The sequence below is a fragment of the Candoia aspera genome, chromosome 6, assembly GCF_035149785.1.
Source record: "Candoia aspera isolate rCanAsp1 chromosome 6, rCanAsp1.hap2, whole genome shotgun sequence".
NCBI lineage: Eukaryota > Metazoa > Chordata > Lepidosauria > Squamata > Boidae > Candoia > Candoia aspera.
Window position 1 is genome coordinate 23,937,008 of NC_086158.1, and position 18,898 is coordinate 23,955,905.

Consider the following 18,898-nt stretch of genomic DNA (forward strand, 5'->3'; position numbering starts at 1 on the left):
CATACAAGGTTGTGGAAAATGACAGGGCTAAGATCCTGTGGGACTTCCAGATCCAGACAGATAGGCAGGTACTGGCCAATCAACCGGACATCGTGGTAATAGACAAGGACCAGAAGACAGTGGTGGTGATAGATGTAACAGTGCCAAGTGACAGCAACATCAGGAAGAAGGAGTATGAGAAGCTGGAGAAGTACCAGGGCCTGAAGGAGGAACTAGAGATGATGTGGAAGGTGAAGGCCAAAGTGGTCCCAGTGATGGTAGGGGCACTTGGGGCTGTGACTCCCAAGCTGGGACAGTGGCTCCAACAGACCCCAGGAGCAATAACAGAGCTCTCTGTCCAGAAGAGTGCAGTGATAGGAACAGCTAAGATACTGCGCAGAATCCTCAAACTCCCAGGCCTCTGGTAGAGGACCCAAGGTTGAGGAAGACACATTGTCAGCACCTGATCATTCGAGCATTCACACATACACAGTCAAGAAGCTGGATCTCTTTGAACTGTTTTAATGAAGCGTAATGAATGGCAAGCTGCGAATAAAGATTTCCCGCTCAAACCTAATTTAAAACTACATCCCCTTAGTTAGTCCCCTTTCCCACGAAGCATGTCACTCTCCCTCCCATCCAGATGGTATTCCTGGCGTATCTCAACCCCACATCCTTGATGTTCTCCATTTCCATAATAAACCACTTTACACTCCAACTTCACACACCCCTCCCATCTGGCAACATGAGAGGATGAAATGATGGGAGATGCCCTGATAAGGGTTTCTGTGAAACCTTTGATCGGGGGATCTGACACACATACCACCCATATGGGTGAGAAGGGATTTTTTTTTAATTTTATGTTCATTCACAATGGAACTGATGCATTAGAAATCCTCTTCCTCCTCTGCCTTATTATTATTAGTAGTGGTAGTAGAAGTAGTAATATTTTCTACAAAGCAGCACATATATGGAGTAAGGCATAGCTTTTAGCTGTTCTAGGTTATTTGTATCTTCATTCATTCAGTATGCTCACATGCTGTATGTTATCTTTTATTTCTTCCTTTTGAAGTGCCCAGTGAATGATCACACCTTCAATTATGTAAAAATATATTTATATTTACTTGATATATAATATTATTATAATACATATAATATAGTTACAATTATATTTAGATTTATACTATATTTTAATAAGGCATGATTAATGATTGTTTGTACTGATATTCCCTGTATAGATAACCCCTGTAAAGAAACAAAATAAATAGCAAACAAAAAAATCAGTTTTGATGTGATAGCACGTATCAATGAATTATGTTACATTCACTCATATAGAAATTTTATTTCTGTAGGCTGAGTCTAGAATTAATTCTAGAAATGTTTTCCCATTAAACTGGAGTTCAGGAAACAAATGGACAATAAAGCAAATCCATAGATCAATCACTGAGCAAACCTGAGAAATCTACTCCTCCCATAATCATGTTATGAAAAGAACTCTTGCAATTGCTGCCTGTCACAATGTAATTCTGTGTTAGGTGATTTAGAAGGAAGTTTTCTTATCTCAGGAAAGCATCCATAGGATTGCAGCCTAAGAGATACCAAACTAAGGTGTATCCAACACCTGTAGCCACCAGGGAGAGGGCCTTCTAGGTGGTGGTGATGCCCCAATTGTAAAATGTTCATTTCAGAGACTCCTTCCTTCCTTCCTTCCTTCCTTCCTTCCTTCCTTCCTTCCTTCCTTCCTTCCTTCCTTCCTTCCTTCCTTCCTTCTTCAGATACAATTTAAAAATTCTGAGGTTAGGAGATACAAGTTTTGTTCTTCATCAGGTTTTACACCCCAATCCCATACATGCCTACCTGGAAGATAAGTCATTGTACCAAATAAGACTTAAACTTAACTAACAGAATATAAATTCAGGCTTATCCTGCTTTCATAATCTTGTGAAAATTTGTGTTAGTTTTTAGGAAAAGTGAAAAAAAAATACTGATAAAATAATAAAACAAATATCCTTTACAATTAAGATTCTTAAGGTGATGCACTGGCACCTCTTTTCAAACTCTGTGTTTGTTTAGTGATAGATCATGCATATCTTTGATTTAATGAAAACTAGTAGAGTGGAAAATAATCTGCTGAAAAATAATCTACAGCAAAGGCTTGCCCAGCTACACAGGCTGACTGTATTTCAGTTGTTGTTGTTTTCTTAATCTAGTTTAAATGATCTTCTGGATGCCTCTTGGGTTTTCAAGCATCCTGCATATGAAGAGCTGTCCCAGTTAAAAATAAAAGATCGTAAGAGGGGAAAGCAAGTGTCTTGCTCTGTCCATTCAAGATTAGCCTTTGGGTAAGAAAACAAAGGAATGCATAGGTCACTTCATTCGTTTTCCCCATTGTATCAATATACATTGTATGACTGTTTAAATCAACAGTTTCTAAATTTTCATCTACACATACTAATTATTGATACTTTTGTTGATACATTTGTATGCATATCTATGCTCTCTTTTATGGTGGTGCATTTCCTCTATTGGGGAGCAAAGCACAGGAACTCATGTTAGGTCTACTACCACAGGTTCCTTGAAATTAGGCCGCAGAAGAACTCAGTCATATTTTCCTTCTTGATATTCATGCACATTACCAAACAATTCATACACAGAATTTTCTCATACCACATGTGTTCTTTGTGCTAACGATAAATCATAGTTAATAGTATTGTGAAGGATACGTTGTCTACATTTCGTCTAGAAGTGGGAATTGCTTTTCATAATATTATCCAACTGGAATAAGGATCCTCTTCCTTCCACTGCAGTAATAAATCAAGAAACCTAATAATGAATTCCCATTCATAACATCCCCAGCTTGCTGTCTGAGGCAGCTGCTTCAGCCTATCTAAGAGTAGAGCCTGTCCATCAGATTCTACAGTGTGTGAAATGAATTGTTCAGACTGAGGAATAGATTTGAATTTTAATATTTTATTTAGTATGTCTCTCATGAACTGGTGAGTGGAGAGATCTTCAGGCAAGAACTACAATCCATAAGATATCCCTAATCAGCCTGGTTTGTTCTGGGTGCTACTGATTCAGGAAATAAATAGCCCAATAAAACTCTTGGAAGACCCTGCCAAAATCTACCATTCATTTCAGGCTTTATAGGGAATAGAAATTTATAAACCTGCAACTCCCTTTTCTGGAAACACTATTGTGGTTTTTGAGTAGCAATTTACTTCCTGAGTCCTTCTCGGCATGGTATTGTGGTATCAAACTGATACATGAGATTTACTGTACATATGTGTCTCTCTCTCTGTGGAGGTCCAAAAAACCTTGAGGACCAATCTAATTCTCTTCTTTCAGGACCTGCCTAGCTCTTAATGGAAAAAAAAGTTTAAGACTGTGAGTACTATGGAGAGGCAAAAAAAGAACTCTTCAGACACTTCTCAAACATTTCAGCCTGGATCATTTCCATTTTTCTTGCCCTCTCTTTCCATCACAGCATTGTTCTGCATTCCAGAGGAATAAAGGGTTAGGGGCTGTGCCACATTGATAGAGTCTGAGACCACCCCCAACCAAATACAACTGGAGCAGAATAAGCTAACATTCAGCTTGTTGTATTGATCCAGTTTTTCAGGCATAGCTACCCCCAAAGTTGCAAAGCCATTCATATGTGAGCAGAAGCAGCTTGTGAACAAGATGTGGCATCCAGAGCTCTTCATGATGAGATTGCTACTGATACATTGAATGCAGAAAGACATTCTGTGTAGAATGTGTAGCCAATGTAGGAATTCTGGGATTTGCAGTTCCCACATCGCTGAAGAGTGCCAAATTGGGGAAGGTTGCTCCTGTGCCAGATCACCCCCAAACCATCTTCATTTACTTTCTTTCCCCTTTTGTGACAAGAGGCAGCAACAGAGGCCACATTAGGGGGTCAAAGAGGCCAAGTGTCAGCCACTCAACAGATAGTTTGCCTCCAATTCTGATTTCAGAACCTGTTGTAATGAATTAAAGATAATGCTGACATCAACTATAATTATTTCTGTTCCAAAATTCTAGCACGGGAATGTTCAACCTGAGGTCCTAGAACCCCAGCACATACTAAGAATGCTTTGGCTTTGACCCAGTGCCCCTCTGAAAGTTATTGCCTTTGGGTTTCCTCCTCTTCGTCACCCAAATGCAGCAACAGCTGTATTCTGAGGCTGGGAGCAAGAGATGACATTTATGGCTGGATCACTGTTTGCACTGGCTTTGTGCATCAGTGCTGAAGGTGTGGCTTTGCAAAGATACTCTTCCTTGCTTATAATCTGAAAGCAGCTCTGCTACATGATATGCTTCTTCTACTCTTCTGCTATCCTGCTTATATCTGACTCCTCCCTCCTGCAGCTCTGAATTGTGCAGACTGAACCAAAGAGCTTCTGGTGGTTTTTTCCCCCTCCCCTCTGCTATAGTTTTTCCTAAGCCGGCAGCGTGAGACTGATATTCTGCTTGCTTTCCCCTACGGCACGTTTTTTGACATCGGCTTCCAGCTTTTTACTTTAAGAGCTAAACTTGATCACCTCTGAGGATTATAAAGGACCAACAAAGAAACAAGAAAAGGAGAAATTGTTGTGGCTTATTTTCTTGCCTGGAATCTTTTGCTCTCTGGGACTTAACATTATTGCTTCTTTTAACAGTGTGAGCTGGGCATTACTTGGGTGCATCCTAAGCAGGCATCCAGAAAGGGGAAAAAATTCTATACAGTCCAAGAATAAACTTGGTAGAGAAGATGAGCAGTCTACTGTGGAGCTAGCAATGTTTTCATCGGATGAGAACACAAAGAATCTGTGAGAAGGTAAAGTAACATCTACCCCAGCTAACCCAACCATCCTGGCAACAATGTCAGTCACCCAGAGTAATGTTTCACTAAATGGGACAAGCTACTCAAACCAGGGAATTATGGATATACCCAAAGATCAAAAATCGTTGAACCTTTTTATTTTTTGCTTGATTTTTGTCATCACATTCATAACCCTGCTGGGTGGCATCTATTCATTAGTGTCCCTCCTGAGAATGCAGAATAAAAGTACTGTTTCGATGCTTGCAACTTCCCTGAGTGTGGATGATCTGATTAGCGTGGTACCAGCAACAATTTTTATGCTCAAGCCTTGGTTGAATGAGATGCTTCCCCAGACCTTGTGTACCACTTCGGCACTACTGTACTTATTTCAGGGCTTCTCCAGCAACCTGATGGGGTCCCTTGTAGTTTCCTACAACTTCTACAGCCTCAACAAAATGGGAGCCAGCCAAGGGGCCACCAAGAAGCCAGTGAGCATGATATGGGCTGTAGTCACTATCTGGATTGTCTGTTTGCTAATTTGTATTTTGCCTTTATGTGGCTGGGGCACCTATGCTCCCACTTCTTGGGGATGCTTTACTGACTGTACCAGTTCATACACCTTGTTTCTCTTTATAATCTACTCATTGTGTTTCTGCCTCCTAATTATGCTCTCCATTCCTCTTATTTATCAGCTGCTGTGTTCAGATGAGCAACAGCACTTTTATGATGATTATCATCAAATCACTGGAGGACATTTTTCTCCTGGGGTACCTCCATTTGACAGTCACATATCATCTCTTCCTTCAGAAGACACTGTGAACAAAACCTTGAAGCTCTGCCAGAACTCTGACCCAGTAACCAGACAAAGTCCAGCTGACCGGTGTCACTTGGACCAGTATGGCACACGAAATGCGCCACATAACAACCGGAACATCACTGTGGAATTTGCTCAGAAACGCTTCTCGCTAATTCTGGCTCTGACAAAAGTCATTCTCTGGCTCCCAATGATGGTAAAAAACCTGCCCAAGTTTCTTTTCTTTATCTCTAAAGGTTTAGTTAAGCAGTATCTGGGGATATCTGGAATTGGGGAGCAACAGAACAGAGCAAATGAAGCTGTGTTTTGTGTCCAACTTGAAAACTTGCATCCTGCATTTAAAACTTTGGTTAATCAAGATTTTTTTAAAGAGTTACTGTGTCATATGCTTTGAATCTTTATATTCTGTTTGACTATCAGTTTGGCTGCTGTTTAAATGTATTTCTTGTCTATTCAAACAGTTGGGTACGTTCCTGAATTCAATTGAATTTATGTTTCTCATACTGGTTTATCTAGTGATCAGGAACACAAAATGCACAAGGCCCCATATCAGTGTATTCTTAAGGAAATGAGTAAGGTTTTAATTACTTTTCAGATGATTGAAATTTGTTTTGCTAAATGTGGAAAGTGTTGGTTATAGTCAGATACAAGCAGGATTCCAGACGACTACTTTATGGCTCTGGTTTTATGCTGGCATAAGCATTTCACAGATATGTCTTGCTGAATGATTCCAAGAAAAAAAGTAGATGGGATAGGCCAAGGTCTTCTGCTCCAGGCAATTCAGTCGGCATTAAGTTGTCTGTTTTAGCATCTGCCAAAATTTCCTTGGCTTTGTTTATTAGCTGCAAGACACACCTTTTGATGGTGAATTGCCTGTAGCTATGTAATTGAAAAATATTGCACAAGTGACTGAATGTATTTCCTTATTTTCTATTTCCTTTTTTTTTTTTTTTTTAATCAGAATTACCAAGAACTGCCTTGATGTATATGAAAGTACAGACTGCAGACAGGGCAATGTTTACATGTGATTTTTTTTGTTCATGTACGTCTTACACCCCATTCAGTGCCCCATTGCATTTGTGAATCCCACTTTTGCCTGGCACTTGGGGAGTCATAGTTTGGAATCCCTTGTTTCTTCAGAGCCATTTTCTAATTCTAGGTTCATTGATGCAAACTTTATCATCAATTTGGTCTAAGACTGAAGATCTTGTGTAGTCTTTCCTGGAAATAAGCCCTATTAAACACTACAGGATTTACTTCGGAGGAACACATACACTCCCCCTTCCAGTACTCAGAGCTACATTTTCTCACATTCTTCCCTTGTAACCCTCCTCTAGCAATCCTCCCTTTGCCCTTACTGATGGAATTTAAATTGTAAGATCCATGGGGCAAGGACTTGCTTCTTTATTTATGAAGTCTGAATAATGAAAGTGCTGTGCAAATCATCTATCAAGGGTACCTCTCCCCCTCCCTGCAGTAACTCAAAGGGCCCTTTATTAATAGCTCAGGGTTGAAGCTACTTCTCTGCTACAGAACAGGCATCAATATTTATTGTCTCACTTGAAGCAACTGGCACTCTGAGAGACCCAAATGGGACTTGTGTTAGAACATTTGCTTTTTGACATCTGTCAAGATTCAAGACACACAAAGCTCAGCTGAGATAAATTCCAGGAGAACAGGAATGTTTATCTGCTTTATCTCAAATCCCTTAGAGACCAAATGGCTTTGGATGTCTTTTCACAGACAGCAGAAACTGCTTGTTGTTGCATGCATTATTCTGCAATGGCCCTGTAAATATATTATCAACCAATTACCTGTATAAGGTAGTAGATGAGCCTGACAATGAAATAAAAGGTTCACCATCATGCCTGGACCTCATGGACCATGGGATGTCCAAAACTGGGCCTTAGCCTTACAAAGAGCAGAGCAGGGACATGTGTGCCCATGGATGTGTTTGAGTAAGTTGAGTGTGATGACAGAATGTGTGCAATTTTGAGGTTGGCCACTTTTGGCCTTGGCTCTACCTACCATAATACGTAGACCGTAGAAGACGACCCCCAAGTAAATGAGGCTGTTGGGAGGAAAAGGCTCACTTCTACTTTAGGCATATAGCAGATTGCAAAGTATAGCAGACATACATTGCAATGCTAAGTAGAAGTCAGTTCTACTGAAGTCAGTGGTATTTATTTGTGAGTGGTATTTATCTGTGAGTAGACATGTTTAGGAGAGTTCTGTCTGGATCACGTCCTTGTTTTCTAAGATGCCAGTGTTCAAATCAGGGGAAGCCTACGCAGCAAAAACTTATGAGAGCCTACGCAGCAAGAACTTATACCATGTGTTATAATTTCTGTTCAAGCCAACTGACTGCTGTTTAATTTCTTTGTCATACCTCTCTCTTTCAGATACAAATGGTTGTTCAGTACACTGTTGGGTTTCAAAATCTTTCCTTTGAGATATTCAGCTTCCTGCTAACTTTGCTAGCTGTCACCATCACTCCAATGTTTGTCTTGTCGGAGCACTGGAGTCACCTGCCTTGTGGCTGCATCATCAATTGCAGAAAGAGCATCTATACAGTGTCATCAGAGGAAAGCAAGGGTAAGTAGGAAGGATGGGGAGAGAGGTTATATCACCTCTTCCACAGGGGTATTATAAACCCTTTCTGTCAGACAGTGCAGATCCACTGTAAAATCCATAGTTTTATATCACTTTTAAGATTTTTCACTAGGACACTCTCTTTGGAGGTCTCATCCACTTTGGAACTGATCTGACCCATTTAAAAATGCAGACCCCAATGTGCCATTGAAAGATAAATGTGGTCTTCTGGCTGACAGAAGCTCAGCATCCATTATATGAAATATGGCCAAATAAGAAAAAAGGTGCTATGATTTTACAGTCTTTTTCATCAAAGTGAATGATGGTTCACAGGGTGGTTTTTTTCCTTCCCCATGTCTCACTCTATGTGATAAGCATGTTCTTTTGTGCACTGTAATGTACTAAGAATGTGAGGGTTTTATCCATGGCAATTGTCATGAGTGAGGATGGCGAGCAGGGGGCTCCCATCCAGGCTGTTAAGTGCATGCGTAGCACTGAGGAATTGGGCAGCCATTTCAAGAGACACCGATCAGGACCACCTTAGCCTTTGGGGTTTATATGGCTGGGGTTTTCCCACGCTTCTTCAGTTTGTTAGGATTTTCCTGTTATGTACAAGCAATAAAACATTAGAGACCAGTTCCTTGTCTCAGCGTGGTTCCTGGCTGTTAGGACAGCAATTTCCTTAACCCTCAGTTACATTTTGGAACTGGGGTCAGGTTGCCATTGTTCAGGTAATTCAGCTCATTAATCCCAAACTATTTATATGACTCTAAGCATATAGGTAGTCCATCTAACCAATCAGACCATCAGCTATTTATGGTGGCTTATGAAGTGAGCCTTTTCCTCCCAACAGCCTCATTTACTTGGGGGTCGTCTTCTACGGTCTACATAAAGCTATTTTTCTACCTGACCCTGGTTATAAGGAGGGAGGGATGTCAAATCCTTGGCAGCTTATTATATGAGGTCATAGGTTGGGTAGGACTATGCCTTATATTCATTTTAGCTGGACTGAAAATTCCTAAATGATGCAGAAGAAGGAAAAAAGCTATAGCTGAAAATGGATCCTGTTTAGAATCCTAGCAAGGCGCAGAATCCTCTTGCTTCTTCTATTTTATAATATCTTCCCCAACATTTTTTGACTAATGGGCACAGTTGAAATTTTCAGAGCCTACTGTGGTAACAAATGATATCTATGTGAGGGGGGCCAAACACAAAATGTCCACAAAGGAAGGGAAATGAAAATGCCTCTAAACATGAAGTGAGGCAACTAAAAATAACATGCATGCATTCTGTGGGAACTACTCATTTCTGCTTCACCACCCATTGTACCAGAAGCAAAAGTAATATAGTGTAGAAACAAGAAACCTGGGTGGGTAACCAAATACAATGAAATATGCTTATGGCAGGATATAAATTGTAAAATTTAAATAAAACTAAACTAAACTAAACTAAACTAAACTAAACTAAACTAAATTATGGAACCTGAACTCAAAAACCAAATTTCTAAAAAAAATTGATGTATTTATTTCATAGAAGGCAAACAAGTAATGCTCAGAAAAATAAGCACATACTACAAACATACATGCAGACCAAAGAATCCATGCCATATACAGACTGCAAAATTAAAATAAGCAGGCAAAAAATGTGTACTATACATAAAACCAGGCAAAATGCACAACACACCGAAGTAAGCATTTCTATCACCCCCACCCCTTCTAGACTTTTAGTGTGCTCCTTCCTGACTACTAGTGCAACTTTATCTCCTTTTTTGGATATGTTTCATAAGATAAATAACTGGAAACAAGGATTACATTGGTGGTGGACACTCTGTATGTATGTATTTAATTCAGTTTAGGCACCACCTGATGACAAACTGACTCTGGGCAGCTCACAGTATAATAAACCATAAAAATACAATGTAAAGCAAAACAAACTGAGATCTAGTCACTCTATACAACATAGACATCAGTATGTCAATCATAGTTAAATAATTATTTTAAAGAAAATCTTCAAGTTCTACTGGCAGTCCCCCATATCTTTTTCTTGCATTCAATTTTCTGAGATGCAACTATCTTCTTTTTGTAGGAAACTTTCCCATATACATGTCCATATAAGCTTGGAATAAACTTTTGGAACTCAAAGCTAAGATAATCTTGCCTTGGTCATTTCCTGATTGGACTATTGCAACAACATCTACCTGGGTCTGCCCTTGCAGACAGTCAGGAGGCTACAGCTGGTCCAGAATGTAGAGATTCAGTTGGCTGAAAGCACGTCTCAGTTCACCTGAGCATGTCTGCTACTAACAGACCCTACTAAGTGGCTACAAGTTGACTCCTAAGTATAATTCAGGGTGTTTGTTATCACCTTTAAAGTTCTGCATGGGTCAGAGCCATGCTGGATACATGTAGAATTGCCTTCTCCAAATGGTTTTTGCCTGACCAATGAGATATAGTGGGAAGGACACCCTTGGAGTCCTATCCTTCAAGCTGGGTTACCTTTAAATACCAAGATGGCATCCCTTTTTTGTTGCTGCCCCTCTCTTCCAGATCAGGGTTGCATCCAAGGTCAGATCAGCACTAATCCATTGGCACTGAGAAAAGCTGATAAGTTCATCTGGTTATTTCAGAAAGCCTTTACCTGGGGACAGGTAAAATGGGGGTCCTCAACCTTGCAGTAGAGATTTGGTGATTACTGAGAGTAAATAATAATAATAATAATAATAATAATAATAATAATAATAATAATAATAATGATGTTTTAATTATTATTGCTTCTTGTCTGGTTTATATTTAATGCTTTATATTATTGTTCTTATTCCAATAATTCCATTATTCTATAAGGTGCTTATAGAGTGTTGTTGGATTCAGTGGCATATAAATCACAGCAAATAAATGAACAAAGAAACTGCAGACACTAGTAGTCTCCCAGCATTACAGCCATTTGTGCTGTATCAGGGCCTAATTTGGCAGATCACGTCATTTTGTTTTCAGAGAAATTTGTGGGAGATTTCTTTTATATCCTTATTGTCTAAATAATCTCTTATCCAGCCTTAAAACAAACTGCTGGCCAGCCCAGGTCTTTAAATACTGATGAAATACAGTAACATTAGTTAACAGCAATTCCACTGATTACCTTGGCAGCTGTATTATAAACCAGTCGAAGTTTTCAATTGCCTACGCAGGCAACCCACATACAGTACATTCCAGGAGTTATGAAGCACAATTTTATTCACAATTCACACCAAAAGCAAAATGGATCTTGACAGAGAGAATCTTTTTTCTCCGAATAGATGCATCCTCTGGATCTTCTAGAGCCTGCTTCCCAACAGCTGTGTTTGCTTAGTTTCAAGAGACAATGTGTTATACCTACTGCATATTTCTGGCTCTGATAAAATATTTGCAGAAGGAAATGTGTGGCAGATGGTAATCCAACAATTACCTAACAATTTAAACCTGAACTTTTTCTCTCATTTTGTTTAAGCTAAAGGTTATTCCTCCCCTCTCCCCAAAAACAAAATATTTACCCTATGTTTATGGCTGCCTGCAGAATTAAATAGTTAAAAGTACAATCAATGTGTCCAATACCAACATCCCACTGGTTTAAAACCTTTTATTTTTATAACTACCTTTGCTGGAAACTACAACTTCTTTTTATTTCTAACATATCCTGTTACAAAGGATAGGAATAGCAAGCAGCAATAGGAATAGGCAACCTGGTGTCCTTTAGGAGTTCAGGAATCCAATTCCAATAAGATGCAGTTAAGATGGCCAATAAGAAGGGACTGTGAGAATTGTAGTTGAAAACATCTGGGGGCACTAGAATCCCTACTGCTGATTTAAGCCTTGATTCCAGAATCAGTACAATCAAGGAACACAGCTTATTTGCAGAAGTGGGCAGATTTGCAATTCTGAGAACATGTATTAGGAGCTCTCAGAAGATGGCTGCTACAGTGTGTGCAGCTATCCACAAAACATCCTTTCCCTTCTGTCTAACTTGTCTATCTGAATCACCCTACAATTCCCTATTTAACATAGCCTTTTCTTTTTCTGGGCAGGTGGGTACAGCTCCAGAATATTGTTGCAGTCCCTTGTCATTTTGATTTTGTTAGAAACCTACTGTGTAGGATCTATTTGAGGTTGGAAACGTTCTTATGAATACAAATAATGTTAGAGGCTGACGCTTAAGTAGCTTACTATTTACATTGTTTAAGTCCTTAAATATGAGTGTGTGTGTGTGTGTTTTCAAGTCAGTGCTGACTCCTGCAGTTTTCTTGGCAAGATTTTGGAAGTGGTTTGCCATTGCCTGCTTCCTAGGGCTGAGAGAGAGTGACTGACCCAAGGTCACCCAGTTGGCTTTGTGCCTAAGGTGGGACTAGAACTCATGGTCTCCTGGTTTCTAGCCTAATGCCTTAACCACTACACCAAACTGATTATATAAAATAATATTTTAAGCAGCTGGATTAACAGAAGTTTTTATGAGCTCCTTAGTAGAAGGCTTCTCATTTGCTCTCTGGATTAAGATGTTGTAGCACTGAGATTTTTTTTTCCTTATTTTTTCCATGGAGGAGGAAAATGAGAGATCAGCCATAAACTAATACTGTTATTAGTAATAATTGCATATGTCCCACTTTAACATCAGAAACTATGCATATGAAACTATAGGTCCAGCTCTGGGACTCAAGCATAGATGCAACTCCAGTTGATAGCTTTTACTCTTAATTCTGAAGAGATGGCTTTTATGTTCACTGTTCTTCCTGAATCACTACATAAAACAAATACGAAGAATTCAATTAAAACTTATCAGACAGATAAAAATGTAGCAGAAGTTGAATCCCAAACCAATTGCACAACAAACAACCAAAAAAAAAATCAGAAAAAAATAGAGACATTGGAGACATTCAGTTTGATGAGCTACATGTTAGTTAGGTGCCAGTAAGTCAACCTGATTCCTGACAACTGCATGGACAAATGTTCAACATCTTGAAGTTCTTCCAAGAAGAATCCTATGATTTCTTTGATCCTATCTATCCACTTTATCAATTGTCTTCCCATTTTTCTACTTCTCCCATATTTCCAAACATAGATAACCCCGTTCTAGTCCATCATCCACTTATATCACACACCCCGTATATGAGCTTCTGATCATCACCTCAAGGGAGGAATCAGTCTTTCTTGGGCCCAGGGTTGAAATCAAATAGCCTTATTACAGCCATAAGGCCAGAAAGCAACAATATAAAACCTAAAAAGTAAGTGAATATAAATATACATATAGATCAATTGGCAAGGATATATAGATATAAGATAAATAACAAGAAATAAGAATGAAATATAGAATATAAAAGTACAGGGATAAAAGTGCAATAATGATAGAATAGAATAACATAACATAAAATACCAGAAAGTAAGTAAGTCAAACTTATAATGCCAATAAAGGTTTGATTGATTGATTGATTGATTGATTGATTGATTGAAGTCAGACTACAAGTAAAACAAACAGCACATGCAGAGACACAAAACTGGGCAACCTGGGAGGATATATTTGGGTTCTTATTGGATAAGGGGACCGACAAATAAAAGCCGTGCTCTATGCCCCCAAATGACTTCAGGATGGGGTGCATGACAGTCATCCTAGAGTGTAAGGGAAACAACAGAGGACACACAGCTCAAAGACTCTAATGAACCATCTCCACAGGGGCATGGCTGCTGGTGCACTGGAGTATTCTCAGAGTGTCCAGAGAGGACTGATGAAGGCAGTGCGTCTAGCCTGGCTAAGATAAAATGCCTACATCATTTTGATATTGTAATAGATGATAAATAGGAGGCTGGTGCAAGCCCTGTTTGGAAGAATCTCCTGAACTAGAGGACTAGACACTAGGCTTAGATTAGATCAGGGATTCCTAAACTTTTTGCCATTGTACCTCCCTTTAGTGTAATCTTAAAGCACACACCTCCCCTAAAAATCCAAACACCAAAATGAATACAAATGAATAATGAAAACAATACAATGAAATGTTGGGAAAGGTGGGTTTATTGTAACAATGTAACAAAAAGGTTCTTTGCACGGGAGGTACGCCTCGCAGTTTGGGAAACCCTGAATTAGATTGACGGTCTGTGTCCCCTGGAGTTGGGCTGCCAATAAATTTTAATAATAATAATAATAATAATAATAATAATAATAATAATAATAATATCCATTGCTTGAGAGCTCATTTGGCATTTTCAAAGCCTAAGGAGCAGAGGTTCTCTATTGAAACACCCAATAAATTGATTTTATCACTAGCTTTCTTAAGCCACATTGATTTAAAGTGGTCCCTGAGGGCCAAAGGATCAGGCCTATAGGAAATAAAATTAATTTTAATCAAAAGTTGATGAGTAAAAACCAAGCTTTAGCTTCCACAGAAACTAAACCTTTCTCCAAACGTCGAACGGTGTTCTTAATACATTTTGGGACTGCAAGGATTGATTAGTTCTTCTTAAAGTCCATGATCCTCTTAGTAATTATTTCCAGATGTATAATCTGATGGCAATTATCTTCTTTCTCTTTCTTTCTCAAAGGCAACTTTCACAGCCAAGTATTACCACTGGGAAAGACTATACTTGTAATTGTTCTGATCTTTGTTGTCATAGAACTATCCTTTTCCTTCATGACACTATCATTGCCTTCCTCATTTGGATTACTCTTTATCCTACAGCACACTGACCTTGTTTATCTATTCCTGAGCCCAAGGAAACAAAACTATCACTTTAAATTCTTCACCATTAATTATAATTTCATGAAACCTGTTGGTTGATACATTAATTTTCTTAACATTTAACCCTAACCCAGTATTTTCACTATGCATATTTTCATTGTGAATGCTCTCTCTCTCTCTCCTGACAATGTCCTGATATCTCAAATTCTTACCTTGAATCAAAAGAGGAGAATGGCCAATCTTTTAATGTATTTGCTATTAAAGATATTAAACATATATTAAACATGTATGGGAACAACCTGCATCATTGTCTTGTTCCTTTTCCTATTCTGAATCATCTCCACATTTGATTTCTACAGTGAATTCTTGTTCATTGTAAAGATTCCTCAGAAGAATAATCAGAGACAAAGAGAATAATCTGATTTCTCTTATTTGTAAAAATCTTTGTAAACATCTTCTTTGTAAAATCTGTAGTTGAATTTACTTGCATGAGAAATTAGTCAACCTGGTCAGTATGAGTATATTCACCATTTTTTTACAATCTTTAGGCTACAAAATCTTGTTTTATATTTGTTGACAGAGAACTGTCATCACTTTAACTGCCTCTTCTCCTGCAACTTTAATCAATGCAAATATGTATTAACCTGACCCAGTGTTTTCTTATCTGGCAGCTGGTTTACTTTCTATCTTACCTGACTGGTTCCTGAACATATTCTGAAAATGGTTTCTGTCATTCTGTAATTCCATTTGATTCCATATTCCTTCAACCTTCTTTGATTTTATTAGATCTCTTTTGTGATTAGATAATATTCCTATCTAGATATAATTTTTCTGTGATTTCCTGTGAACTCCTGTGATTTTTTTTTTACTTTTCTCTCATTTTTCTTTCCTTGTTATTTTAAATTTAACCAATATATTTATGGTCTCTTCCACAGTTTGCATCTGAAACTGTCTTGGCTGCCTGGATTGCGCTGGATTGCATGTCTCTGTCTTTTTCTAATTATACAGTTGGTTTGATTCTGCTGTTGTACATCCAGTAATGTCCATGTACTACTGTATATATAGTCTGCATTTACGTTACTTGAAGAAGGGGTTGGCAATAAACAATTTTTTTCATACAATCTTACTGACACATCCCCTACATTATTGTATTTCTCCAAATCTTCCTATGATTCTCAGTTCCTCCAGTTCTCCAATGTTTGCACTGCAGTCACCCTTTATAGTATCACTTCCTTTCCTTTGCAGTTTGTCATATCAACATCTTCCACTATTGCATTTGTAGTGGGGACAAATACTTGTCTACACATTTGTTGGCTATAGACAAATTCTGATAGATATGACTCTATCATTTATTGAGTCATAACCAAGCACATCCTTAGTGGTGCTATTTTTTAGTATTATTGCCACTCAATTCCTTTGTATAGTCTCACTCCTGAATAGCATAGTATGCAATTATATGGTGTGGATGGTCCCATCTCTTGGCTGTATTAATATCTATGCATTGCTCACTTGGCAGCCATATATATTTATTTTGTATTTATTTTATATGTTAACTGCTTTAATTATAATTGTTTTAATTGTTTTATGGTTTTATTGTTGTAAGCTGCCCAGAGTCACTTGTTGAGATGGGCGGCTATAAAAATCAAACAAACAAACAAACAAACAAATAAATAAGATTTAAAGTGGCTCATTCCATACCACTTATGTTTACGTATTCTTAAAGCATCCAGTTTAATATGCTTCATTTCCACTTCAACAATTTCAAGTTGCATTTGCTTCACACCATCCCATGTACCAATGTTATGTGTTCTTGTAGTATGAGAAATTCCTCTTTTCAGTACTGGTATCACCAGTGTGTGTTTGTGTGTGTGTGTGTGTGTGTGTGTGTGTGTTTTACAAGCTTTAACATTATGGTACTAAAATAATAGTACACATTGTTCCCCACTGGAATAAAACTATATCCAAGTCCTGCAGATAAGTTGAAGGGTGAAGCGTTAAACCAACAAAATAATATACAGACAATTTTAAAAGATTAACGCATTTATAGGAATATTTCCTTTTTCAGGGTATCATTTTAAATACCAGCTCCAAGTCAAATTAGAATTTATTTACATTTTATTTCTGTCACAATAAGGTCATTAAATGTACTTGCCATGTAAATTTCACAGTCTTTCAAAGGCTGTATTCCTAAGAGAAGCAAAATAAAAACTATTTTCTAATATCTGGGAAATCATTGCATACTTGTCCTAAGAAATGTTTATTTTACATTCCATGTGCCATGATACTTCTGTCTTTAAGACATAAATGTATGTGCAAAATATCTTTTACTACATTTAGTACCATTCTAAACACATTTACTAGAATAAGGCTCATTGAATTCACTTAATCACTGTGTGACTGATTTCCCCCTGTGCATCCACTGCACATGATAAAATGAAGAACAGCTTTTTTATACAGTTGCCCAATTGCCACACTGTCTGGGAGATAATCACTTCCTGCTGTTTTTAATTTTTTTTAAGCATTAATATATAAAGATGAATGTATGTATGTATGTATGTATGTATGTTGGCCTGGTCAAGATTTCTGCCACTGGAGAGTTGGGGAAGGCTCACCCAACCCACCCCTTTTTTTCCCATCCCTCTATGAGGCTGTAGGGGAATGAAAAAAGTAAGAAAGACAGAATTCCTTAGAACAACCACTCTAAACTTTTATCTCCTTGCCAGCAACAGAAAGATAGGGTTAGCCTTCTGTTAACTTTTGTTCCAGTTTGTACAGTAATGAACCAAGGGCTGTTTACAGCTAAAACTAATTTCCTCTAAGTCTGATGCTAATTGGATTATGGTCTTTACACAATATACTAACTTCCTCCATGCACCAGTTAAGTATGTTGTGCAAACACAGCCTGTGAATTTGGCTTCATATATTTTCATGTACCTTCATCTATTTTCTATTTTGTTGTTTAATGTTTTAAAAACACATGTTATGATAAATGCACTGCTAACCCAATTATCAAAATATGGTGTACTTTTTAAAAATACTATTAGCTGTCATTTGCATTTCCCTTCCTGTTTCTAGCTATTTTAATGCATTTACTTTCTTTATTTAGCCAAAAGAAGAGGCTTTGAATTCAATTTGTCATTTCAACAAGGTTATGGAATCTATAAGATATCCCATGACAACCACCACAGTGATGGCGGCAACTCAATATCCTACCACAACTTGCTCAACTGTGATTGTGACAATGCAAAAGGAACTCAAAGGGAAAGCAGCAAAATAGAGTTCAGCACAGTTTCCCTGGTGGACAGCTCCATACTTAAAAATGTCCCGGATTGCAAAACCATGGACAGCACAGACCCCAGGAAAGACTTGAACAGGGATAAATTAATAGACTGCCTAATTTCTGATAAAATGTCATATAAAAAAGAAGAGATCAGGAATATTGAAAAGGGAACTTTTTTTGAAGGACCAGAAAGACGGTTGTCTCATGAGGAGGGACGGAAACCAGAACTCTCCGACTGGGAGTGGTGCAGAAGTAAGTCGGAAAGGACACCTCGACAGGTAGTGTGTTATTTAGTACTGAACTATTTCATATCCAAGGTTCACAACTTGAGGCCCCCTTAACATCCATGAGTGTGACCTCAGAGAACTTTCAAAACTTTCCACTAAAGTACAATTTTTAAAATGAAACAAAAGGAGGATGCTATTAAGTAAATGAGGAATAATCATAACAATTATATTTACTTAATTTCATACAGCTTATATGCAAAGCAATCAAATTTAGTTATTGTCCTTGACAATACCCACTTCTTTGTCCTGACCCTGGCTACTTTGGGGAGTGTGCCATTCAAAGGGAAAGTGTTGTTGGCAGCAAAATGTTGCACACACACACACCTGATTTGTTTGCAAGTGTAATAAGTGTTGAGAACTTCACAGTGTTGTTGGTTCTAAACCTTCCAAGTGATGACAGTCAACCTGCTGCTCAGGTTTGTAAGAAACATAACCATGTCCTAAATTACAA

The 18,898-nt window shown here is 38.2% G+C and overlaps 1 protein-coding gene and 1 long non-coding RNA gene across 2 annotated transcripts in view; one reads left to right on the forward strand and one right to left on the reverse strand.

The window, feature by feature from the left end:
- Positions 1 to 18,898, reverse strand: part of LOC134499731 (uncharacterized) — a 296,249-nt gene that overhangs the window by 117,499 nt on the left and 159,852 nt on the right. The window lies entirely within an intron of this gene.
- The window catches only part of GPR149 (G protein-coupled receptor 149), a 37,989-nt gene continuing 23,933 nt past the window's right edge, over positions 4,843 to 18,898 (forward strand). Inside the window, exons 1-3 of the mRNA XM_063307885.1 lie at positions 4,843 to 5,793; positions 8,000 to 8,192; positions 17,987 to 18,438. Coding sequence (XP_063163955.1) covers positions 4,843 to 5,793; positions 8,000 to 8,192; positions 17,987 to 18,438 — 1,596 coding nt within the window. The remainder of the gene's footprint in view (positions 5,794 to 7,999; positions 8,193 to 17,986; positions 18,439 to 18,898) is intronic.